The following is a 27,500-nucleotide window of genomic DNA, read 5'->3' as shown; positions in this document are numbered from 1 at the left end:
AGAATACAGACTTACTAAAGAATACAGGCCTACTAAAGAATACAGGCCTAAAGAATACAGGCCTACTAAAGAATACAGGCCTACTAAAGAGTACAGACTTACTAAAGAGTACAGACTAAAGAATACAGGCCTACTAAAGAATACAGTACTAAAGAGTACAGGCCTACTAAAGAATACAGGCCTACTAAAGAATACAGGCCTACTAAAGAATACAGGCCTACTAAAGAATACAGACTTACTAAAGAATACAGACTTACTAAAGAGTACAGACTTACTAAAGAATACAGACTTACTAAAGACTAAAGTACAGGCCTACTAAAGAATACAGACTTACTAAAGAGTACAAAGAATACAGGCCTACTAAAGAATAAAGGCCTACTAAAGAGGCCTACAAAGGGCCTACTAAAGAATACAGACTTACTAAAGAATACAGACTTACTAAAGAGTACAGACTTACTAAAGAAAGACTTACTAAAGTACAGACTAAAGAATACAGGCCTACTAAGAATAAAGGCCTACTAAAGAATACAGGCCTACAGGGCCTACTAAAGAATACAGACTTACTAAAGAGTACAGACTTACTAAAGAGTACAGGCCTACTAAAGAATACAGACTTACTAAAGAGACAGACCTTACTAAAGAGTACAGACTTACTAAAGAATACAGGCCTACAAAGGCCTACTAAAGAGTTACAAAGAATACAGGCCTACTAAAGAATACAGACTTACAAAGAGGACCTACTAAAGAGTACAGGCCTACTAAAGAAAGAGACTTACAGGCCTACTAAAGAATACAGACTTACTAAAGAGTACAGACTTACTAAAGACAGACTAAAGAGTACAGGCCTACTAAAGAGTACAGACTTACTAAAGAGTACAGACCTACTAAAGAGTACAGGCCTACTAAAGAGTACAGGCCTACAGACTTACTAAAGAGTACAGGCCTACTAAAGAATACAGGCCTACTAAAGAATACAGACTTACTAAAGAGTACAGACTAAAGAGTACAGGCCTACTAAAGAGTACAAACTTACTAAAGACAGGCCTACTAAAGACAGACTTACTAAAGGTACAGACTTACTAAAGAGTACAGGCCTACTAAAGAATACAGGCCTACTAAGAATACAGAACTAAAGAGTACAGACCTACTAAAGAGTACAGGCCTACTAAAGAATACAGACTTAAAAGAATACTAAAGGACTTACTAAAGACAGACTAAAGAATACAGACTTACTAAAGAGTACAGACAGACTTACTAAAGAGTACAGACTTACTAAAGAGTACAGGCCTACTAAAGAATACAGGCCTACTAAAGAATACAGACTTACTAAAGAATACAGGCCTACTAAAGAATACAGGCCTACTAAAGAATACAGACTTACTAAAGAATACAGGCCTACTAAAGAATACAGACTTACTAAAGAATACAGGCCTACTAAAGAATACAGACCTACTAAAGAATACAGGCCTACTAAAGAATACAGGCCTACTAAAGAATACAGACTTACTAAAGAGTACAGACCTACTAAAGAGTACAGGCCTACTAAAGAATACAGACTTACTAAAGAATACAGACTTACTAAAGAGTACAGACCTACTAAAGAGTACAGACTTACTAAAGAATACAGACTTACTAAAGAGTACAGACTTACTAAAGAGTACAGACTTACTAAAGAATACAGGCCTACTAAAGAATACAGACTTACTAAAGAGTACAGGCCTACTAAAGAATACAGACTTACTAAAGAATACAGGCCTACTAAAGAATACAGGCCTACTAAAGAATACAGACCTACTAAAGAATACAGGCCTACTAAAGAATACAGGCCTACTAAAGAATACAGACTTACTAAAGAATACAGGCCTACTAAAGAATACAGACTTACTAAAGAATACAGGCCTACTAAAGAATACAGACTTACTAAAGAATACAGGCCTACTAAAGAATACAGGCCTACTAAAGAATACAGACTTACTAAAGAATACAGACCTACTAAAGAGTACAGGCCTACTAAAGAATACAGGCCTACTAAAGAATACAGACTTACTAAAGAATACAGACCTACTAAAGAGTACAGACTTACTAAAGAGTACAGACTTACTAAAGAGTACAGACTTACTAAAGAGTACAGACTTACTAAAGAGTACAGACCTACTAAAGAGTACAGGCCTACTAAAGAATACAGACTTACTAAAGAATACAGGCCTACTAAAGAATACAGACTTACTAAAGAGTACAGACCTACTAAAGAGTACAGGCCTACTAAAGAATACAGACTTACTAAAGAGTACAGACTTACTAAAGAGTACAGACCTACTAAAGAGTACAGACTTACTAAAGAATACAGACTTACTAAAGAGTACAGACTTACTAAAGAGTACAGACTTACTAAAGAATACAGGCCTACTAAAGAGTACAGGCCTACTAAAGAATACAGACTTACTAAAGAGTACAGACTTACTAAAGAGTACAGGCCTACTAAAGAATACAGACTTACTAAAGAGTACAGACCTACTAAAGAGTACAGGCCTACTAAAGAGTACAGGCCTACTAAAGAACAGACTAACAGAGTACAGGCTACTAAGAATACAGACCTACTAAAGAGTACAGGTACAGGCCTACTAAAGAGTAAGGCCTACTAAAGAATACAGACTTACTAAAGAGTACAGGCCTACTAAAGAGTACAGGCCTACTAAAGAGTACAGACTTACTAAAGAGTACAGGCCTAAAAGAGTACAGGCCTACTAAAGAGAACAGACCTACTAAAGAATACAGGCCTACTAAAGAATACAGGCCTACTAAAGAATACAGACTTACTAAAGGTACAGACCTACTAAAGAGTACAGGCCTACTAAAGAATACAGACTTACTAAAGAATACAGACTTACTAAAGAATACAGACTTACTAAAGAGTACAGACTTACTAAAGAGTACAGACTACTAAAGAGACTTACTAAAGAGTACAGACTTACTAAAGAGTACAGACAGAGTACAGGCCTACTAAAGAATACAGACTTACTAAAGAGTACAGGCCTACTAAAGAATACAGACTTACTAAAGAGTACAGGCCTACTAAAGAATACAGGCCTACTAAAGAATACAGACTTAATAAAGAGTACAGACTTACTAAAGAGTACAGGCCTACTAAAGAGTAAAACTTACTAAACAGGCCTACTACCAGACTAAAGAACAGGCCTACTAAAGAATACAGGCCTACTAAAGAGACTTACAAAGAGTACAGACTTACTAAAGAGTACAGGCCTACTAAAGAATACAGACTTACTAAAGAGTACAGGCCTACTAAAGAGTACAGACTTACTAAAGAGTACAGGCCTACTAAAGAATACAGACCTACTAAAGAGTACAGGCCTACTAAAGAGTACAGACCTACTAAAGAGTACAGGCCTACTAAAGAGTACAGACCTAACTAAAGAGTACAGGCCTACTGAAGACAGGCCTACTAAAGAGTACAGGCCTACTAAAGAGTACAGGCCTACTAAAGAGTACAGGCCTACTAAAGAGTACAGGCCTACTAAAGAGTACAGGCCTACTAAAGAATACAGACTTACTAAAGAGTACAGGCCTACTAAAGAGTACAGGCCTACTAAAGAGTACAGGCCTACTAAAGAGTACAGGCCTACTAAAGAGTACAGGCCTACTAAAGAGTACAGGCCTACTAAAGAGTACAGGCCTACTAAAGAATACAGACCTACTAAAGAGTACAGGCCTACTAAAGAGTACAGGCCTACTAAAGAATACAGACTTACTAAAGAGTACAGGCCTACTAAAGAGTACAGGCCTACTAAAGAGTACAGACCTACTAAAGAATACAGGCCTACTAAAGAATACAGGCCTACTAAAGAATACAGGCCTACTAAAGAATACAGGCCTACTAAAGAATACAGGCCTACTAAAGAATACAGGCCTACTAAAGAATACAGGCCTACTAAAGAATACAGGCCTACTAAAGAGTACAGGCCTACTAAAGAATACAGACCTACTAAAGAATACAGGCCTACTAAAGAGTACAGACCTACTAAAGAATACAGGCCTACTAAAGAATACAGGCCTACTAAAGAGTACAGGCCCTACTAAAGAGTACAGACCCTACTAAAGAGTATACAGACCTACTAAAGAGTATACAGACCTACTAAAGAGAACACAGACCTACTGACCTACTAAAGAGTATACAGACCTACTAAAGAGAATACAGACCTACTAAAGAGTATACAGGCCTACTAAAGAGTACAGGCCTACTAAAGAGTACAGGCCTACTAAAGAGTACAGGCCTACTAAAGAGTACAGGCCTACTAAAGAGTATACAGACCTACTAAAGAGTATACAGACCTACTAGACCTACTAAAGAGACCTACTATACAGACCTACTAAAGAATACAGACCTACTAAAGAGTACAGACCTACTAAAGAATAAAGGCCTACTAAAGAGTACAGACCTACTAAAGAGTACAGACCTATAAAGAGTACAGGCCTACTAAAGAATACAGGCCTACTAAAGAATACAGGCCTACTAAAGAGAATAGGCCTACTAAAGAGTATACCTACTAAAGAAAACAGACCTACTAAAGAATATACCTACTAAAGAGAACAGACCTACTAAAGAGAACAGACCTACTAAAGAATATACCTACTAAAGAGTATAGGCCTACTAAAGAGAACAGACCTACTAAAGAGTATACAGACCTTCTAAAGAGTATACAGACCTACTAAAGAGTATACAGACCTACTAAAGAGTATACAGACCTACTAAAGAGTACAGGCCTACTAAAGAGTACAGACCTACTAAAGAGAACAGACCTACTAAAGAATATACCTACTAAAGAGAACAGACCTACTAAAGAGAACAGACCCACTAAAGAGTATACCTACTAAAGAGAACAGACCTACTAAAGAGTATACAGACCTACTAAAGAGTATATGCCCTACTAAAGAGTATAGGCCTACTAAAGAGAGTACAGACCTTCTAAAGAGTATACAGACCTACTAAAGAGTATACAGACCTACTAAAGAGTACAGGCCTACTAAAGAGTACAGGCCTACTAAAGAGTACAGACCTACTAAAGAATACAGACCTACTCAAGAGTACAGGCCTACTAAAGAGTATACCTACTAAAGAGAACAGACCTGCTAAAGAATATACCTACTAAAGAGAACAGACTTACTAAATAGTATACAGACCTACTAAATAATATACCTACTAAAGTGAACAGACCTACTAAATAGTATACAGACCTACTAAAGAGTATAGGCCCTACTAAAGAGTATAGGCCTACCAAAGAGAGTACAGACCTTCTAAAGAGTATACCTATACAGACCTACTAAAGAGAACAGACCTACTAAAGAGTATACAGACTAAAGAGTATAGGCCTACTAAAGAGTATACAGACCTACTAAAGAGTACAGGCCTACTAAAGAGAATAGGCCTACAGACCCTACTAAAGAGAACAGACCTACTAAAGAGAACAGACCTACTAAAGAGAACAGACCTACTAAAGAGAACAGACCTACTAACTAAAGAGAGTACAGACCCACTAAAGAGTATACCTAGAGTATACCTACTAAAGAGAACAGACCTACTAAAGAATATACCTACTAAAGAGAACAGACCTACTAAAGAGTATACAGACCTACTAAAGAGTATAGGCCCTACTAAAGAGAGTACAGACCTACTAAAGATACAGACCTACAAAGAGCCCTACTAAAGAGTACAGGCCCTACTAAAGAGTACAGGCCCTCCTAAAGAGTACAGGCCTACTAAAGAGAATACAGACCTACTAAAGAGTACAGGCCCTACTAAAGAGTACAGGCCTACTAAAGAGTATAGACCTACTAAAGAGTATAAAAAAGAGAATACAGACCTACTAAAGAGAATACAGACCTACTAAAGAGAATACAGACCTACTAAAGAGAATACAGACCTACTAAAGAGTACAGGCCCTACTAAAGAGTACAGGCCCTACTAAAGAGTACAGGCCCTACTAAAGAGTACAGGCCCTACTAAAGAGTACAGGCCCTCCTAAAGAGTACAGGCCTACTAAAGAGAATACAGACCTACTAAAGAGTACAGGCCCTACTAAAGAGTATACAGACCTACTAAAGAGAATACAGACCTACTAAAGAGAATACAGACCTACTGAAGAGAATACAGACCTACTAAAGAGTACAGACCTACTAAAGAGTACAGGCCCTCCTAAAGAGTACAGGCCTACTAAAGAGAATACAGACCTACTAAAGAGTACAGGCCTACTAAAGAGAATACAGACCTACCAAAGAGTACAGGCCTACTAAAGAGAATACAGACCTACTAAAGAATACAGACCTACTAAAGAATACAGACCTACTAAAGAGTACAGACCTACTAAAGAGTACAGGCCCTCCTAAAGAGTACAGGCCTACTAAAGAGAATACAGACCTACCGAAGAATACAGACCTACTAAAGAGTACAGACCTACTAAAGAGTACAGGCCCTCCTAAAGAGTACAGGCCTACTAAAGAGAATACAGACCTACTAAAGAGTACAGGCCTACTAAAGAGAATACAGACCTACTAAAGAGTACATGCCTACTAAAGAGAGTACAGGCCTACTAAAGAGAATACAGACCTACCGAAGAGTAAAAAAACAAGAGCATAGGCTACTATTTACAAGCATATGACTATATACGACTGAGAAAAATTGCCATACAAGCCGTCCTCAAAAGAACAAACAAGATAATATGTTACTATGCATTGCAACATAGTAGCTATTTAAAGATAGTTACTGTGACAAGTAGGCCTTAAGTACTCACTCATGGCCACCATCATAGATTGTAAAACCAACGCATGCGCAGCAGATGGGCTACAGTATGAGTCAAAAGAACCTTAAAAAAATATAGCAGTCAAATAAGTAAATGGCTCCAATTGGTTTTCTACCATTCATTTTCCCAATAGGGGATTTTAGAAACACTTAAAATAAGGGCTGTGTTTCATGTCTAGCAGGGATTTGTAGTTTTGCATGATGTCTACTTTGATGCCAATTAACATTTTCGAATCTGAGAGTAAATAGAGACTAATATATTGATAAACGTCACCTTGTCCGAGAGAGATTTACATGGTAATCAAAACGTCACGTTAGAAAGAAGACACGAAACACAGCCCTTATTTTAAGGGTTTCTAAAATTCCATTCATGGGGAGAAACGATTGGAACCATTTCTCTGTTTGACCTCTAGGTTTTATGGGTATTATGACATCTCCACTGAGGGGCTCTATGGCCACCTGCAGCCGAACGGTACCTTTCCATGGTGTTGAAGGGACGCCCACTCACAGTCCAATCACTGTACCATAGCGCATCACAACATCCCAGCTTGAAATAGCTGGTGATCGACAATTAAGACATTATTCATCAGCATAGATAGATCTTGGGAAGCAACAAAAACGGATAGTGGGGTTATTTAGTTTTTTGCTAATTTTATCATACACAGTTTTTAATTAGTCACCTGATATGTTTCAGCATATGGAAATCCACAAATTAAATTCAAACTCAAATGTTATTATAGCCTATTAGGCTACTTTGCAGACTGTTAATATATTTTTTTATTGAATGTCATTCAGAATGTAGGCTATTCTACGCTACGTCGTACGTTTTCAAACGTCATTTTCCTTTAAGATGATGATGTAAGACGTTACTCCCCATTATGTTTTTCCACGCACCGCTGGAAAAACATCATCGTAACCGTTTTCACTCCGGTGCCAGCCTTGCCGTTATTTCTGCTCTCTTCTCTGCACAGCAATTTGGAGACGTAGAGATGGGAGCGCGCTGCACCGGCGTCCGGATTCCATCTTCACTTTCAGAAAAGAACAGCACGCGCACGGCAATTTCAGCACAGTCTCTGTGGACAGCGAACGTGCCATTGATTCAGGCAGATAAAGTTACACTGGACTGTTAATATAAAACAAGGACTGGAGCTTGCCTTGCAGAATCAAAGAAGTTGGACATTTTTATCCAGAACGGACTGAAGTGCAGAGGTGATCAATTATATTTTCGATCGATTATGGAATAATGGTGATTTCACGATGATTTCACTGTAGGATTATATTAATGGACTCAAAGCAATGGATGTTTGTAAAAATATGCGCGCGCTGCATGTGGGGACCGATTTAATTCAACAGAAGACGTGCACATTCCATCCCATATAGAAAACTTTTTGGGAACATCGGCGCGCCACACCTTGACCGGGATTTGGTTTTATGCATGAACTAAAAATGGCACTGAGTGAGAATTGTAAAACCCAGCCGGCTAAAGAAACAGGGTCGGTGCAAAACCCGCCGTCTGATGTTATTGAACTAAACGTGGGAGGTCAGGTATACTATACTCGTCTCCATACTTTAACAAGCATCCCCAATTCCTTACTGGGACGGTTATTCTCCATCAAGAAGGGGTCCTCGTCGAACGACTTGGCGCGGGACCTCAGGGGACGTTATTTTATCGACAGAGATGGTTTTCTGTTCAGATATGTCTTGGATTATTTGAGAGATAAACAGGTCGTCCTACCGGATCACTTCCCGGAGAAAGGGAGGTTAAAACGGGAAGCAGAATACTTTGAACTGCCCAAACTGGTCAAACTGTTGGCGTCCGAGGAATCTAACATTTTTCAGGACAACCCGTTTCATAGTGATTTCGACAACGCGTCGCTAAGCAGCGACCAGCGGATATATTCCTCATACTCTCTGGACGGGAGATATGGATATTTAACCGTCGGTTTCAAAGGCACGTGCGCGGCACCGGGGGGCAAAGACAGTCAGATTAACCCCAAAGCCAAAAAAATAGTACCCAGAATCTTCATCAGCGGAAGGATCGGCCTCGCCAAAGAGGTGTTTGGAAACACCCTGAATGAGAGCCTAGACGCAGACAGGGCTGCGGACAGGTACACCTCCCGGTTCTTCCTCCGCTTCTGTCACCTGGAGCGGGCCTTTGACATGCTGTCGGAGAGCGGGTTCCACATCGTTGCCTGTAACTCGTTGCTCACCGCCTCTTCCATCAGCCATTACGCACCTGAGAAAGTATGGTCCAATTTCACGCAGTACGTCTTCTACCGTAAGTCATAGCTTATTTCCCTCACATAAAACACTTATTTAAAAGTATCGTTTAGGTTAGGCCACCTGATTGACTCCATGTCACCATAGAACATGGAACACAATAGAACAACAGAACAAATTCTTATTTTCAATGATGCCTAGGAACAGTGGGTTAACTGCCTGTTCAGGGGCAGAATGACAGATTTTTTACCTTGCAACCTTCCGGTTACTAGTCCAACGCTCTAACCACTAGGCTACCCTGCCGCCCCATGGCAGATGCATATACTCCTGTGATTTTCTCCATACCCTAGTCCTCCCATCAGCGTGAAACAGCAGGAACCGGTATTCATCAGAACAGGAAATGTTTCTCAAATTCTAAAATGTTCGTTCCTTGGCCCACTGTACAAGCATCTTCTTAAATTTAGCTGAAAGAAGTGGATCTCTGTGAGGTCGTGGGCTGCCAAACCCCATTCATGTCAGTGTAGGACGAGTTGTGCATTCTTTTATGGGTCTTTGTGCACCAATGTTGTACTGGACTGTCAGTTGACTAATTGTAGACAGTCTGCTGCTCTGCACACCCTCCTAAGTCCTCTTTCATCAATTCACCATTTCCGACCACTGTTGGCTAGATGTCCTTTGGGTGGTGGAACATTCTGGATACACAAGGGAAACTTTTGAGCGTGAAAAACCCAGCAGCGTTGCAGTTCTTGACACAAACCAGTTCGCCTGACACCGACTACCATACCCCCCCCCGTTCAAAGGCTCGTAAATCTTTCTCCCTCTGAATGGCACACATACCCAATCCATGTCTCAATTGTCTCAAGACTTATAAATCATTCTTTAACCTGTCTCCACCCCTTCATCTACACTGATTGAAGTGGATTTAACAAGTGACATCAATAAGGATCATAGCTTTAACCTGTCTCCTCCCCTTCATCTACTCTGATTGAAGTGGATTTAACAAGTGACATCAATAAGGATCATAGCTTTCAGCTGGATGCCCCTGGTCAGTCTGTCATGGAAAGAGCAGGTGTTCTTAATGTTTTGTATACTCAGTGTACGTGCACTATGTTATACTGGGATGTAACCAATCAGAGATCAATCCCCAGCCGTCTGCATGAGGAAAGAAGACTTAGTAGCACACTGATTTAAAGCACCAGGCATCACTTCAAGTCTCAGGCAAGGTACAGACCACCCAAGCCTATTCTACAAACCTCCTCTGCCACACACACACACACACACACACACACAATCCCTACTTGGTCTAAGCCAGACAGTTGTGCCGTTTAGCTGAAGGGGGAAAGACAGTTTGGCCACTGGCGACTGACTACCTACCTTCGTTAGTAACTCATCTGGCTCATCCCTCGCTTTCTCTCTCCTCATCCCTCGCTTTCTCTCTCCTCATCCCCCGCTTCCTCTCTCCTCATCCCTCACTTTCTCTCTCCTCATCCCTCGCTTTCTCTCTCCTCATCCCTCGCTTTCTCTCTCCTCACCCCTCGTTTTCTGTCTCCTCATCCCTCGCTTTCTCTCTCCTCATCCCTCGCTTTCTCTCTCCTCACCCCTCGCTTTCTGTCTCCTCTACCCTCGCTTTCTCTCTCCTCATCCCTCGCTTTCTCTCTCCTCACCCCTCGCTTTCTGTCTCCTCTACCCTCGCTTTCTCTCCTCACCCCTCGCTTTCTCTCTCCTCACCCCTCGCTTTCTCTCTCCTCACCCCTCGCTTTCTCTCTCCTCATCCCTCGCTTTCTCTCTCCTCACCCCTCGCTTTCTCTCTCCTCATCCCTCGCTTTCTCTGTGCAGAGAGAGGAGGGAGATGTTGCACCATATGGTCAATTAAAATACACCTTGTTCATCATTCCAAATGGTTCCCCTCAGATTCCTGAATGAGATTCAGTTGGCAGGTCAGGCTTGGGGGTTGGGGTGGTGGAGGGTTTTAAGGAGGTGGAGTAACAAAGGACAACACATGGTTGGCTAATGATTTCCCTATGGAGTCGTTGATATCATTTTAATATAATAGGTGGGTGGAGATTGGGCATACGGTGTGGGTGATCACTGATGTCCTCTATCCTCATTGACAGACGCTTCTCCTGGACAGAGGGAAAAGGAGAGAGAGGGAGAGAAAGAGGGAGGAAGAGAGAGAGGTAGACCGGGTCAGAAGGAGACTGGGAAGAGGGAAAGGAGACCGGCAGAGGGAGTGGGAGAGAGAGAGAGGAGGGAGAGAGAGAGGGCAGGGAGGGAGAGTACAGCGGGAGAGAAGGGAGAGAGGGAGGGAGCGCCAGAGGAAAAGGAGACTGAGAAGGAGATGGATGAGGCAGAATGATGAAGACTAGGTCAAAAGGAGAGGAGACAGACAGGGAGAGAGAGAAAGAGAGGGTGATGGAGAGAGTGAGAAAAAACAAAGAGTCAGGGAGAGAGGCAGAGGTCAAGAGAGAGGGAGAGAGTGACTAAGTCAGACAGAGAAAGAGAGACAGCGATCGAGAGGAAGAGGGGAACACTAGCGAGGGAGAGAGATGTTTCAGTCTTTGATTCTTATAAGTACTCTGGTGAACATGATTTATAGATGAATAGGACCAGTTACTACTGAAGTTAATATAACAAAATGTGTAAACAGGCAGAACACAGCACACTGATTGGAGCTCCCAGAGTGTTCTAACAGAACACAGCACACTGATTGGAGCTGTAAACAGACAGAACACAGCACACTGATTGGAGCTGTAAACAGGCAGAACACAGCACACTGATTGGAGCTCCCAGAGTGTTCTAACAGAACACAGCACACTGATTGGAGCTGTAAACAGACAGAACACAGCACACTGATTGGAGCTGTAAACAGGCAGAACACAGCACACTGATTGGAGCTCCCAGAGTGTTCTAACAGAACACAGCACACTGATTGGAGCTCCCAGAGTGTTCTAACAGAACACAGCACACTGATTGGAGCTGTAAACAGACAGAACACAGCACACTGATTGGAGCTGTAAACAGGCAGAACACAGCACACTGATTGGAGCTCCCAGAGTGTTCTAACAGAACACAGCACACTGATTGGAGCTGTAAACAGACAGAACACAGCACACTGATTGGAGCTCCCAGAGTGTTCTAACAGAACACAGCACACTGATTGGAGCTCCCAGAGTGTTCTAACAGAACACAGCACACTGATTGGAGCTGTAAACAGGCAGAACACAGCACACTGATTGGAGCTGTAAACAGGCAGAACACAGCACACTGATTGGAGCTCCCAGAGTGTTCTGACAGAACACAGCACACTGATTGGAGCTCCCAGAGTGTTCTGACAGAACACAGCACACTGATTGGAGCTCCCAGAGTGTTCTAACAGAACACAGCACACTGATTGGAGCTGTAAACAGGCAGAACACAGCACACTGATTGGAGCTCCCAGAGTGTTCTAACAGAACACAGCACACTGATTGGAGCTGTAAACAGGCAGAACACAGAACACTGATTGGAGCTCCCAGAGTGTTCTGATTCATGCTGTTTGTTCGTGAGACTATATTCTGAAGGTGTGTTCCACATACACAACAGCCCTCTCTCTCTGTCTGTCTTTCTCTCTCGCTATCTCTCTCTGTCTCTTTCTCTTTGCCTCAAACTTCTCTCTCTGTGTATCTTTCCCCTGAGTCCCCTCCTCCTCTTCCTCGTTTCCTCTCTTCTCTCTCTCTTTCAGTCTTCTCTCTCTCTCCTCTCTGTTTACTTTCCTCTCCTTCTCTCCTCTCTGTTTACTTTCCTCTCCTTCTCTCATTCTCTCCTCTCTCTGTTTACTTTCCTCTCCTTCTCTCCTTCTCTCCTCTCTCTGTTTACTTTCCTCTCCTCTCCTCTCTCTGTTTACTTTCCTCTCCTCTCTCTGTTTACTTTCCTCTCCTTCTCTCCTTCTCTCCTCTCTCTGTTTCCTCTCCTCTCTCTGTTTCCTCTCCTCTCCTTCTCTCCTCTCTCTGTTTCCTCTCCTTCTCTCCTCTCTCTGTTTCCTCTCCTCTCCTTCTCTCCTCTCTCTGTTTCCTCTCCTCTCCTCTCTCTGTTTCCTCTCCTCTCCTCTCCTTCTCTCCTCTCTCTGTTTCCTCTCCTCTCCTCTCTCTGTTTCCTCTCCTCTCCTCTCCTTCTCTCCTCTCTCTGTTTCCTCTCCTCTCCTCTCTCTGTTTCCTCTCCTCTCCTCTCCTTCTCTCCTCTCTCTGTCCCTCTAACCCATGTTTTTCTCCCTCTCCCTGGCTCCAGAGTAGTTGGTTTCATTCGAGAAGAAAAATAAAGTAAGAGACAAAGACATTGTGCAAAGTGCATTGTGCAGTCCTGTGCTGCCGGTCCCTATAGTTGTTTTACAGAATCCAGTGAGTCTTCGTGAGTCCTCTTAGCATCTGTGTTGGACTACAACGCCCAACAGACACCAGAGCCTACATTAGCATATGGATGGATTGACTTTATTTTCCAGCAGGCACCAGAACAGCTGTTTTACCAATTTCCTTTACTTCCTTGCCTGAGTGATTGATAATGTCTCATCTGTGGTGAGTCTGACAGTCAGTCGTAAGATTCAGTCCCTTGTTAACCCTAACCCCTTGTTACGAAAAGGCATTGTTGTTCTGTCAATGATTATCATCGTGTTGTCCCAAATGGCACCCTGTTCCCTTTATAGTGCACTACTTTTGACCATGGTCCATAGGGTAGTGCACTACTTTTGACCAGGGCCCATAGGGTAGTGCACTACTTTTGACCATGGCCCATAGGGTAGTGCACTACTTTTGACCATGGCCCATAGGGTAGTGCACTACTTTTGACCATGGCTGATAGGGTAGTGCACTACTTTTGACCAGGGCCCATAGGGTAGTGCACTACTTTTGACCATGGCTGATAGGGTAGTGCACTACTTTTGACCTTGGCTGATAGGGTAGTGCACTACTTTTGACCATGGCTGATAGGGCTCTAGTGCCATTAGGCTGTAATTTGGGATGCAGGCTCAGTTTATCTTCTGTTCAGAAGATACACTGAGACATTTGGTATGGATGAGGTCTCACACTGAGACATTCGGTATGGGTGAGGTCTCACACTGAGACATTCGGTATGGATGAGGTCTCACACTGAGACATTCAATATGGATGAGGTCTCACACTGAGACATTCAATATGGATGAGGTCTCACACTGAGACATTCAGTATGGATGAGGTCTCACACTGAGGCATTCAGTATGGATGATGTCTCACATTGAGACATTCAGTATGGATGAGGTCTCACACTGAGACATTCAGTATGGATGAGGTCACACACACTGAGACATTCGGTATGGATGAGGTCTCACACTGAGACATTCGGTATGGATGAGGTCTCACAATGAGACATTCGGTATGGATGAGGTCTCACACAGACATTCGGTATGGATGAGGTCTCACTGAGACATTCGGTATGGATGAGGTCACACAATGAGACATTCAGTATGGATGAGGTCACACAATGAGATTCAGTATGGATGAGGTCACACAATGAGATTCAGTATGGATGAGGTCACACAAGGAGATTCAGTATGGATGAGGTCACACAATGAGATTCAGTATGGTCGAGTGTCCTTGAACCTGATGATGGTTATTATTCAGTGGATGAGTTTTTATAACGGACCTGAATATGATGGAGTGGAGTTTGCACTGAGCAAACTATTGCTCTGAAAGATTCAATATTCTATATACCACATTGGTGTGTGTGTGTAAATATGGATAGAACAAGCTGCCCTCAAGGCTTCACTATAAAACTGCCACTTCATTGTAAGAGACATGATCTTATATACAGTACACTATGTGGACACCTGCTTGTCAAACGTCTCATTCCAAAATTATGGACATTAATATGGAGTTGGTCCACCTCTTTGCTGCAATAACAGCCTCCACTCTTCTGGGAAGGATTTCCTGTAGATGTTGGAACATCGTAGCAAAGACTTGCTTCCATTCAGTCACAAGAGCATTAGTGAGGTCGGGCACTGATGTTGGGCAATTAGGCCTGGCTCGTAGTCAGCATTCCAATTCATCACAAATGTGTTAGATGGGGTTGAGATCAGGGCTCTGTGCAGGCCAGTCAAGTTCTTCCACACCGATCTCGACAAACCATTTACACTACCTTTCAAAAGTTTGGGGTCACTTAGAAATGTCCTTGTTTTCCATGAAAACATACATGAAATGAGTTGCAAAATGAATAGGAAATATAGTCAAGACGTTGACAAGGTTAGAAATAATGATTTTTAATTGAAATAATAATTGTGTCCTTCAAAACTTTGCTTTCGTCAAATAATCCTCCATTTACAGCCTTGCAGACCTTTGGCATTCTAGTTGTCAATTTGAAGAGGTCATCTGAAGAGATTTCACTACATGCTTCCTGAAGCATCTCCCACAAGTTGGATTGGCTTGATGGGCACTTCTTACATACCATACGGTCAAGCTGCTCCCACAACAACTCAATAGGGTTGAGATCCGGTGACTGTGCTGGCCACTCCATTATAGACAGAATACCAGCTGACTGCTTCTTCCCTAAATAGTTATTGCATAGTTTGGAGCTGTGCTTTGGGTCATTGTCCTGTTGTAGGAGGGAATTGGCTCCAACAAAGCGCCGTCCAATCTTCCTCTGTCCAGTGTCTGTGTTTTTCCCCAATCTTCCTCTGTCCAGTGTCTGTGTTTTTTCCCAATCTTCCTCTGTCCAGTGTCTGTGTTTTTCCCCAATCTTCCTCTGTCCAGTGTCTGTGTTTTTTCCCAATCTTCCTCTGTCCAGTGTCTGTGTTTTTCCCCAATCTTCCTCTGTCCAGTGTCTGTGTTTTTCCCCCAATCTTCCTCTGTCCAGTGTCTGTGTTTTTCCCCAATCTTCCTCTGTCCAGTGTCTGTGTTTTTCCCCCAATCTTCCTCTGTCCAGTGTCTGTGTTTTTTTTCAATCTTCCTCTGTCCAGTGTCTGTGTTTTTCCCCAATCTTCCTCTGTCCAGTGTCTGTGTTTTTTTCTCCAATCTTCCTCTGTCCAGTGTCTGTGTTTTTCCCCAATCTTCCTCTGTCCAGTGTCTGTGTTTTTCCCCAATCTTCCTCTGTCCAGTGGCTGTGTTTTTTCCCAATCTTCCTCTGTCCAGTGTCTGTGTTTTTCCCCAATCTTCCTCTGTCCAGTGTCTGTGTTTTCCCCCCAATCTTCCTCTGTCCACTGTCTGTGCTTTTCCCCAATCTTCCCCTGTCCAGTGTCTGTGTTTTTCCCCCAATCTTCCTCTGTCCAGTGTCTGTGTTTTTCCCCAATCTTCCTCTGTCCACTGTCTGTGTTTTTCCCCCAATCTTCCTCTGTCCAGTGTCTGTGTTTTTTCCCAATCTTCCTCTGTCCAGTATCTGTGTTTTCCCCCAATCTTCCTCTGTTCAGTGTCTGTGTTTTTCCCCCAATCTTCCTCTGTCCAGTGTCTGTGTTTTTCCCCCAATCTTCCTCTGTCCAGTGTCTGTGTTTTCCCCCAATCTTCCTCTGTCCAGTGTCTGTGTTTTTCCCCCAATCTTCCTCTGTCCAGTATCTGTGTTTTCCCCCAATCTTCCTCTGTCCAGTGTCTGTGTTTTTCCCCCAATCTTCCTCTGTCCAGTGTCTGTGTTTTTCCCCCAATCTTCCTCTGTCCAGTGTCTGTGTTTTTCCCCCAATCTTCCTCTGTCCAGTGTCTGTGTTTTTCCCCCAATCTTCCTCTGTCCAGTGTCTGTGTTTTTCCCCCAATCTTCCTCTGTCCAGTGTCTGTGTTTTCCCCCAATCTTCCTCTGTCCAGTGTCTGTGTTTTTCCCCAATCTTCCTCTGTCCAGTGTCTGTGTTTTTCCCCAATCTTCCTCTGTCCACTGTCTGTGTTTTTCCCCAATCTTCCTCTGTCCAGTGTCTGTGTTTTTCCCCAATCTTCCTCTGTCCAGTGTCTGTGTTTTTCCCCAATCTTCCTCTGTCCACTGTCTGTGTTTTTCCCCAATCTTCCTCTGTCCAGTGTCTGTGTTTTTCCCCAATCTTCCTCTGTCCAGTGTCTGTGTTTTTCCCCAATCTTCCTCTGTCCAGTGTCTGTGTTTTTCCCCAATCTTCCTCTGTCCAGTGTCTGTGTTTTCCCCCAATCTTCCTCTGTCCAGTGTCTGTGTTTTTCCCCAATCTTCCTCTGTCCAGTGTCTGTGTTTTTCCCCAATCTTCCTCTGTCCACTGTCTGTGTTTTTCCCCCAATCTTCCTCTGTCCAGTATCTGTGTTTTTTCCCAATCTTCCTCTGTCCAGTGTCTGTGTTTTTCCCCCAATCTTCCTCTGTCCAGTGTCTGTGTTTTTCCCCAATCTTCCTCTGTCCAGTGTCTGTGTTTTTCCCCAATCTTCCTCTGTCCAGTGTCTGTGTTTTTCCCCCAATCTTCCTCTGTCCAGTGTCTGTGTTTTTCCCCAATCTTCCTCTGTCCAGTATCTGTGTTTTTTCCCAATCTTCCTCTGTCCAGTGTCTGTGTTTTTCCCCCAATCTTCCTCTGTCCAGTGTCTGTGTTTTTCCCCAATCTTCCTCTGTCCAGTGTCTGTGTTTTTCCCCAATCTTCCCTGTCCAGTGTCTGTGTTTTTCCCCCAATCTTCCTCTGTCCAGTGTCTGTGTTTTTCCCCAATCTTCCTCTGTCCAGTATCTGTGTTTTTTCCCAATCTTCCTCTGTCCAGTGTCTGTGTTTTTCCCCCAATCTTCCTCTGTCCAGTGTCTGTGTTTTTCCCCAATCTTCCTCTGTCCAGTGTCTGTGTTTTTCCCCCAATCTTCCTCTGTCCAGTGTCTGTGTTTTTCCCCCAATCTTCCTCTGTCCAGTGTCTGTGTTTTTCCCCAATCTTCCTCTGTCCAGTGTCTGTGTTTAGAAGCAGCACAAGAAGAAGGCCAGCATCCCAGAGTCACCTCTTCACTGTTGACGTTGAGACTGGTGTTTTGTGGGTACTATTTAATGAAGCTGCCATTGGAGGACTTGTGAGACGTCTGTTTATCAAACTAGACACTCTAATATACTTGTCCTCTTGCTCTGTTGTGCACCGGGGCATCCCACTCCTCTTTCTATTCTGGTTAGAGCCAGTTTGCACTGTTCTGTGACGGGAGTAGTACACAGCTTATTGGCAATTTCTCGCATGGAATAGCCTTTATTTCTCAGAACAAGAATAGACTGACGAGTTTCAGAAGAAAGTTATTTGTTTCTGGCCATTTTGAGCCTGTAATCAAACCCACAAATGCTGATGCTCCAGATACTCAACGAGTCTAAAGAATGCCAGTTTTATTGCTTCTTTAATCAGGACAACAGTTTTCAGCTGTGCTAACAATTGCAAATGGGTTTTCTAATGATCACTTAGCCTTTTAAAATGATGAACTTGGATTAGCTAACACAACGTGCCATTGGAACACAGGATTGATGGTTGCTGTTAATGGGCCTCTGTACGCTTATATAGATATTTCATAAAAATCAGCCGTTTCCAGCTACAATAGTCATTTACAACATTAACAATGTCTATGCTGTATTTCTGATCAATTTGATGTTATTTTAATGGACATAAAATGTGAAAAACAAGGACATTTCTTAGTGACCCCAAACTTTTGAACGGTAGTGTATGTATGGACCTCGCTTTCTGCACCGGGGCATTGTCATGGTGGAACAGGAAAGTTCCTTCCCCAAACTGTTGCCACAAATTTGGAAGCACAGAATCATCTAGAATATCATTGTATGCTGTAGCGTTAAGATTTCCCTTCACTGGAACTAAGGGGCCTAGCCCAAACCATGAAAAACAGCACCCAGACCATTATTCCTCCTCCACCAAACTTTACAGTTTGCTCTATGGTAGTGTTCTCCTGGCATCCGCCAAACCCAGATTCATCCGTCGGACTGATTCATCACTCCAGAGAATGCGTTTCCACTGTTCCGGAGTCCAATGGCGGGGAGCTTTACACCACTCCAGCCAACGCTTGGCATTGTGCATGGTGATCCATTTCATGAAGCTCCCGACAAACTGTTCTTGTGCTGACGTTGCTTCCGGAGACAGTTTGAAAATCAGTTGTGAGTGTTGCAGCTGAGGACAGACAATTTTTACACGCTACCTGCTTCAGGACTCAGCAGTCCCGTTCTGTGAGCTTGTGTGGCCTACCACTTCACGGCTGAGCCGTTGTTGCTCGTAGACGTGTCCACATCATAATAACAGCACTTCCAGTTGACTTAGAAAGGTGGCATCCTATGACGGTGCCACATTGAAGTACAGGCCATTCTACTGCCAATGTGTCTCTATGGAGATTACATGGCTATGCGCTCGATTGTATACAGCTGTCAGCAACAGGTGTGGCTGAGATAGCCGAATCCACTCATTTGAAGGGGTGTCCACATGCTTTTGCCCATGTAGTGTATGAGCATATTTGTTGAAAGTAGAGATGTAGGTTGTTAATTTTAATGGGAACTTTAGGTCTTAGATTAAGCAGACAGAGTATGTCTAATTATCTCAGGCGAAGGCTAGAATGTTTTCCGAAAGCAGAACAAAATATTACCCTGCAAGTCTCGTAATGATACACTGGAAGACTTCCACATCATTATCAAGGCTTCCTCATCATTATCAAGGCTTCCCCATCATTATCAAGGCTTCCTCATCATTATCAAGGCTTCCACATCATTATCAAGGCTTCCACATCATTATCAAGGCAACCACATCATTATCAAGGCTTCCACATCATTATCAAGGGTTCCCCATCATTAGCAAGGCTTCCACATCATTATCAAGGCTTCCACATAATTATCAAGGCTTCCACATCATTACCAAGGCTTCCACATCATTATCAAGGCTTCCTCATCATTATCAAGGCTTCCACATTATTTTAAAGACTTCCACATCATTATCAAGGCTTCCACATCATTATCAAGGCTTCCACATCATTATCAAGACTTCCACATCATTATCAAGGCTTCCACATCATTATCATGGCTTCCTCATCATTATCAAGGCTTCCACATTATTTTAAAGACTTCCACATCATTATCAAGGCTTCCACATTATTTTAAAGACTTCCACATCATTATCAAGGCTTCCACATCATTATCACGGCTTCCACATCATTATCAAGGCTTCCACATCATTATCAAGGCTTCCACATCATTATCAAGGCTTCCTCATCATTATCAAGGCTTCCACATCATTATCAAGACTTCCACATCACTATCAAGGGCATTTTTGGGGACCTTTTTAAAGAGAGAAATCCTTTTGAAGAGTGACACTAATATGGTCTCAGTTTAAAGTAAGAAACTACAATCTGTAAAGACTTTAAATGCACTAACTTGACAAGGAAATGGTTTCACTTCGCTATTCATATTGGGGATATTGAAAAGTGAGCCTGGGCCTACTTTACACGTGAAGGCCTACTAATTAGGTAGTGTTATTTTCAGGTAACAAAACCCCATAACACTCGCTGTGTGTCCAAAATGCCACCCTATTCCCTATATGGTGCACTACTTTTGACCAAAGGCCTATGGACCCTGTCCCTCCCTCCCTCCCTCCCTCCCTCCCTCCCTCCCTCCCTCCCTCCCTCCCTCCCTCCCTCCCTCCCTCCCTCCCGGTCCCTTCCAGCCCTCCCTCCCTCCCTCCCTGTCTCTCCCTCCCTCCCTGCATGTCTGTAAGTGAAGAAACGTGTGTTATAGCAGAAATCCATCGACCCTGAATCTCATCACCACCAATTAGCAGCTGCAGAACAGCTGACATCTTGCTCCTGGCCGTTCCCTACACTCCCAGTAACCTCTACCCCCCTCCATCCATCTTCACTCCCTCCCTCCATCTCTCCCTCTATCCTCCCTCACTCTCTCCCTCCATCTCTCCCTCAATCTCTCCATCTCTCCCTCCATCCTCACCCCCTCCACCCCCCCTCACTCTCTCCATCTCTCCCTTTGCCTCCCTCCCTTCATCATCATTCACTCCATCTCTCCCTCCATCCTCACACCCTCCATCCCCCTCACTCTCTCCATCTCTCCCTTTGACTCCCTCCCTTCATCCTCACTCTCTCCATCTCTCCCTTTGCCTCCCTCCCTCCCTTCATCCTCACTCACTCCATCTCTCCCTCTGCCTGCCTCCCTCCCTCCCTCCCTTCATCCTCACTCTCTCCATCTCTCCCTCTGCCTGCCTCCCTCCCTCCCTCCCTTCATCCTCACTCTCTCCATCTCTCCCTCTGCCTGCCTCCCTCCCTCCCTTCATCCTCACTCACTCCATCTCTCCCTCTGCCTGCCTCCCTCCCTCCCTCCCTCCCTTCATCCTCACTCTCTCCATCTCTCCCTCTGCCTGCCTCCCTCCCTCCCTTCATCCTCACTCACTCCATCTCTCCCTCTGCCTCCCTCCCTCCCTCCATCCTCACTCACTCCATCTCTCCCTCCATCCTCACTCACTCCATCTCTCCCTCTGCCTGCCTCCCTCCACCCCCCCTCACTCTCTCCATCTCTCCCTCCATCCTCACTCACTCCCTCCATCCCACCCTCACTCTCTCCATCTCTCCCTCTGCCTGCCTCCCTCCCTCCCTCCATCCTCACTCACTCCATCTCTCCCTCCATCCTCACCCCCTCCATCCCCCCTCACTCTCTCCATCTCTCCCTCTGCCTGCCTCCCTCCCTCCCTCCATCCTCACTCACTCCATCTCTCCCTCCAACCTCACTCCCTCCATCCCCCCCTCACTCTCTCCATCTCTCCCTCTGCCTGCCTCCCTCCCTTCATCCTCACTCACTCCATCTCTCCCTCCATCCTCACTCCCTCCATCCCCCCCTCACTCTCTCCATCTCTCCCTCTGCCTGCCTCCCTCCCTTCATCCTCACTCACTCCATCTCTCCCTCTGCCTGCCTCCCTCCCTCCATCCTCACTCCCTCCATCCCCGCCTCACTCTCTCCATCTCTCCCTCTGCCTCCCTCCCTCTCTCCATCCTCACCTATAATGGACTAATTATTAATTTTAATAATGTGTCCCAACTGGCACCCTATTCCCTACACCGTGCACTAGTTTTGACCAAAAGTAGTGCACTATCTAGGGAATAGGGTGCCATTTGGGTCACAGATTGCATCATTGATCTCATCCAGGTCCCTGGTCTGAATGATGTCTTTGTGAAACAGTGATTGTAATCAGTGTGTTCTCACCTAGAGGTGGAAACCTGGCCGTGTTTCTGGGGATAAATGACCAGTGAAGGTTTAAGTTTAGACCAGCGGCGTAGCGTAGTTCTGAGGATTTTATAACGCCCGTGGCTCAGGCTATATGCATTATTTAGTTGTTGTGTTTGTAGAATGGATGCATTTTGTATCTTGTTGGTAGTTAGCTATATACAGTGTGGGTTTGGTTCAAACAAAAGGACAACGAGACGTGGTGTGGTCACAAAAGCATACAGGAATTCAAGTCCTTCTGTTCACCTGATTTAGAATTCCTCACAATCAAATGTTGACCGCATTATCTACCAAGGGAATTCTCTTCGATTATAATCACAGCCGTATATATTCCCCCCCAAGCAGACACATCGATGGCTCTGAACGAACTTTACTTGACTCTGCAAACTGGAATCCATACATCCTGAGGCTGCATTCATTGTAGCTGGGGATTTTAACAAGGCTAATCTGAAAACAAGACTCCCTAAATTGTATCAGCATATTGATTGCGTCCGCGACGCATATAAGGCCCTGCCCTGCCCTCCTTTTGGAAAAGCTGACCAGGACTCCATTTTGTTGATCCCTGCCTACAGACAGAAACTAAAACAAGAAGCTCCCACGCTGAGGTCTGATCAACGCTGGTCCGACCAATCTGATTCCACGTTTCAAGACTGCTTTGAAGACGTGGATTGGGATATGTTCCGCATTGCTTCCAACAACAACATTGACGAATACGCTGATTCGGTGTGCGAGTTCATTAGAACGTGCGTTGAAGATGTCGTTCCCATAGCAACGATTAAAACATTCCCAAACCAGAAACCGTGGATTGATGGCAGCATTCGCGTGTAACTGAAAGCGCGAACCACTGCTTTTAATCAGGGCAAGGTGACCGGAAATATGACCGAATAAAAACAGTGTAGCTATTCCCTCCGCAAGGCAATCAAACAAGCTAAGCGTCAGTATAGAGACAAAGTAGAATCTCAATTCAACGGCTCAGACACGAGAGGTATGTGGCAGGGTCTACAGTCAATCACGGATTACAAAAAGAAAACCAGCCCCGTCACAGACCAGGATGTCTTGCTCCCAGGCAGACTAAATAACTTTTTTGCCCGCTTTGAGGACAATACAGTGCCACTGACACGGCCCGCAACCAAAACATGCGGACTCTCCTTCACTGCAGCCGAGGTGGGTAAAACATTTAAACGTGTTAACCCCCGCAAGGCTGCAGGCCCAGATGGCATCACCAGCCGCGTCCTCAGAGCATGCGCAGACCAGCTGGCTGGTGTGTTTAAGGACATATTCAAACAATCCCTATCCCAGTCTGCTGTTCCCACATGCTTCAAGAGGGCCACCATTGTTCCTGTTCCCAAGAAAGCTAAGGTAACTGAGCTAAACGACTACCGCCCCGTAGCACTCACTTCCGTCATCATTAAGTGCTTTGAGAGACTAGTCAAGGACCATATCACCTCCACCCTACCTAACACCCTAGACCCACTCCAATTTGCTTACCGCCCAAATAGGTCCACAGACGATGCAATCTCAACCACACTGCACACTGCCCTAACCCATCTGGACAAGAGGAATACCTATGTGAGAATGCTGTTCATCGACTACAGCTCGGCATTTAACACCATAGTACCCTCCAAGCTCGTCATCAAGCTCGAGACCAGTACCCAGTGCAACTGGGTACTGGACTTCCTGACGGGCCGCCCCCAGGTGGTGAGGGTAGGCAACAACATCTCCACCCCGCTGATCCTCAACACTGGGGCCCCACAAGGGTGCGTTCTGAGCCCTCTCCTGTACTCCCTGTTCACCCACGACTGCGTGGTCACGCATACCTCCAACTAAATCATCAAGTTTGCGGACGACACAACAGTGGTAGGCTTGATTACCAACAATGACGAGACGGCCTACAGGGAGGAGGTGAGGGCCCTCGGAGTGTGGTGTCAGGAAAATAACCTCACACTCAACGTCAACAAAACTAAGGAGATGATTGTGGACTTCAGGAAACAGCAGAGGGAACACCCCCCTATCCACATCGATGGAACAGTAGTGGAGAGGGTAGCAAGTTTTAAGTTCCTCGGCATACACATCACAGACAAACTGAATTGGTCCACTCACACAGACAGCATCGTGAAGAAGGCGCAGCAGCGCCTCTTCAACCTCAGGAGGCTGAAGAAATTTGGCTTGTCACCAAAAGCACTCACAAACTTCTACAGATGCACAATCGAGAGCATCCTGGCGGGCTGTATCACCGCCTGGTACGGCAACTGCTCCGCCCACAACCGTAAGGCACTCCAGAGGGTAGTGAGGTCTGCACAACGCATCACCGGGGGCAAACTACCTGCCCTCCAGGACACCTACACCACCCGATGTTACAGGAAGGCCATAAAGATCATCAAGGACAACAACCACCCGAGCCACTGCCTGTTCACCCCGCTATCATCCAGAAGGCGAGGTCAGTACAGGTGCATCAAAGCTGGGACCGAGAGACTGAAAAACAGCTTCTATCTCAAGGCCATCAGACTGTTCAACAGCCACCACTAACATTGAGTGGCTGCTGCCAACACACTGACTCAACTCCAGCCACTTTAATAATGGGAATTGATGGGAAATGATGTAAAATATATCACTAGCCACTTTAAACAATGCTACCTAATATAATGTTTACATACCCTACATTATTCATCTCATATGTATAGGTATATACTGTACTCTATATCATCTACTGCATCTTTATGTAATACATGTATCACTAGCCACTTTAACTATGCCACTTTGTTTACATACTCATCTCATATGTATATACTGTACTCGATACCATCTACTGTATCTTGCCTATGCCGCTCTGTACCATCACTCATTCATATATCTTTATGTACATATTCTTATCCCCTTACACTTGTGTGTATAAGACAGTAGTTTTGGAATTGTTAGTTAGATTACTTGTTGGTTATTACTGCATTGTCGGAACTAGAAGCACAAGCATTTCGCTACACTCGCACTAACATCTGCTAACCATGTGACATGTGTATGTGACAAATAAAATTGGATTTGATTTTAATTTTGTAATTGAGGCCCGACAGTTTCTTTCCTTCTTTACAGTGACACTGTCTTCTCCTTCTCATCTCGGTCTCGGTCTCTGTCAAGACATATACCTTGTCACAGGCCAGCTCATAGGCTGTGGCAAAAAGGAGGGGACACGAACAGCAGGTATACACCAATCAAAAAGGTTCTTTATTGTAAACCAAATCTATTAACTTTAAACATAGAAAAAGGAATGAGGTGTGAAAGTATCATAATGTAGGGTGTATGTAAAGGGCGTATGTAATGTGCAGGGATGCGTGAATCTGTGTGTGTGAATGACTGAGGGAAAACTATGCAAAACTACAAAGGAACAAACAAAACAGGTTCATACCTGGAGGAGCAGAGAGAGAGACGAGTGGTTAGTGAAGCCGTTTAAATGCACTGAGCCCAGGTGACTCCAATCACTAACGACCCTCCTCTGCCTGCAGGAGGAACCGCCCCTGCACTGCAGAGGAGGGGCCGCGACAACATGATGACAAGAGCTCTTAAAACTCTCCAGACACTATCCTTCTCTCCCTGCCTCATCCCTCAGCCTGTCTCATCCCTCTCTCCCTGTCTCAGTGTCTCATCTCTCTCTCCCTGCCTCATCCCTCTCCTTGTCTCATCCCCCTCTCCCTGTCTCATTCTTCTCTCCCCTCTCCCTGTCTCATTCCTCTCTCCTTGTCTCATCCCTCTCTCCCCTCTCCCTGTCTCATTCCTCTCTCCCCTCTCCCTGTCTCATTAATCTCTCCTTGTCTCATTCCTCTCTCCTTGTCTCATCCCTCTCTCCCCTCTCCCTGTCTCATTCCTCTCTCCCCTCTCCCTGTCTCATCCCTCTCTCCCCTCTCCCTGTCTCATTCCTCTCTCCTTGTCTCATCCCTCTCTCCCCTCTTCCTGTCTCATCCCTCTCTCCCCTCTCCCTGTCTCATTCACCTCTCCCTGTCTCATCCCGATCTCTGTGTCATCCCTCTCTCCCCGTCTCATCCCTCTCTCCCTGTCTCATCCCTCTCTCCCCATCTCATCCCTCTCTCCCTGTCTCCGTGTCTCATCCCTCTCTCCATGTTTATTCCCTCTCTCCCTCTCTCCATGTCTCATCCCTCTCTCCAGCTCATCCCTATCTTTGTCTCATCCCTATCTCCATGTCTCATCCCTCTCTCCCTGTCTCATCCCTATCTCCATGTCTCATCCCTCTCTCCCTGTCTCATCCCTCTCTCCGTCTCATCCCTCTCTCCCTGTCTCATCCCTCTCTCCCCGTCTCATCCCTCTCTCCCTGTCTCATCCCTCTCTCCCTGTCTCATCCCTATCTCCCTGTCTCATCCATCTCTCCCTGTCTCATCCATCTCTCCCTGTCTCATCCATCTCTCCGGCTCATCCCTATCTTCGTCTCATCCCTCTCTCCCTGTCTCATCCCTCTCTCCCTGTTTCATCCCTCTCTCCCTGTCTCATCCCTGCCTCATCTCACTCTATCAGCGAGGAGCTATGCTTATGGAGGAATGGAGAGATGAGGGGATGGGGGAGCTAGGACTGGGGAAGGGACATCGCCTTGCCTGTATCTTCCCGCCAGTAAGACATACAGCCAGTCATGTGTGTGCCTTCCAACTTCCGCTTGTCATTGTCAATCAGAAAGATGTAATTGTCACTTTGCTAGTGGACAGCAAGGCTGGTGATGAGTCAGACCAGCATGACTCTGCTGTATAGACTGGTGGGCTTCTAGCTCTGCTATATAGACTGGTGGGCTTCTAACTCTGCTGTATAGACTGGTGGGCTTCTAACTCTGTTATATAGACTGGTGGGCTTCTAACTCTGCTGTATAGACTGGTGGGCTTCTAGCTCTGCTGTATAGACTGGTGGGCTTCTAACTCTGCTGTATAGACTGGTGGGCTTCTAACTCTGCTATATAGACTGGTGGGCTTCTAACTCTGCTGTATAGACTGGTGGGCTTCTAACTCTGTTATATAGACTGGTGGGCTTCTAGCTCTGTTATATAGACTGGTGGGCTTCTAACTCTGCTATATAGACTGGTGGGCTTCTAACTCTGCTATATAGACTGGTGGGCTTCTAACTCTGCTGTATAGACTGGTGGGCTTCTAACTCTGTTATATAGACTGGTGGGCTTCTAACTCTGCTATATAGACTGGTGGGCTTCTAACTCTGCTGTATAGACTGGTGGGCTTCTAACTCTGCTATATAGACTGGTGGGCTTCTAACTCTGCTATATAGACTGGTGGGCTTCTAACTCTGCTGTATAGACTGGTGGGCTTCTAACTCTGCTGT

General features: G+C 44.8%; 1 protein-coding gene across 1 annotated transcript in view; it reads left to right on the top strand.

Annotated features, from left to right (window-relative positions):
- The first annotated feature begins 7,668 nt into the window (after positions 1-7,668).
- Positions 7,669-27,500, top strand: part of LOC118373943 (BTB/POZ domain-containing protein KCTD16-like) — a 36,581-nt gene continuing 16,749 nt past the window's right edge. The window contains exon 1 of the mRNA XM_052516348.1: positions 7,669-9,089. Within this exon, the coding sequence (XP_052372308.1) occupies positions 8,243-9,089 (847 nt within the window). The 5' untranslated portion in view covers positions 7,669-8,242. The remainder of the gene's footprint in view (positions 9,090-27,500) is intronic.

Source organism: Oncorhynchus keta, chromosome 4 (genome assembly GCF_023373465.1).
Source record: "Oncorhynchus keta strain PuntledgeMale-10-30-2019 chromosome 4, Oket_V2, whole genome shotgun sequence".
Taxonomy (NCBI): Eukaryota; Metazoa; Chordata; class Actinopteri; order Salmoniformes; family Salmonidae; genus Oncorhynchus; species Oncorhynchus keta.
Note: the sequence above shows the minus strand (reverse complement) of the source record. Positions and strands in the feature narration are given on the sequence as shown.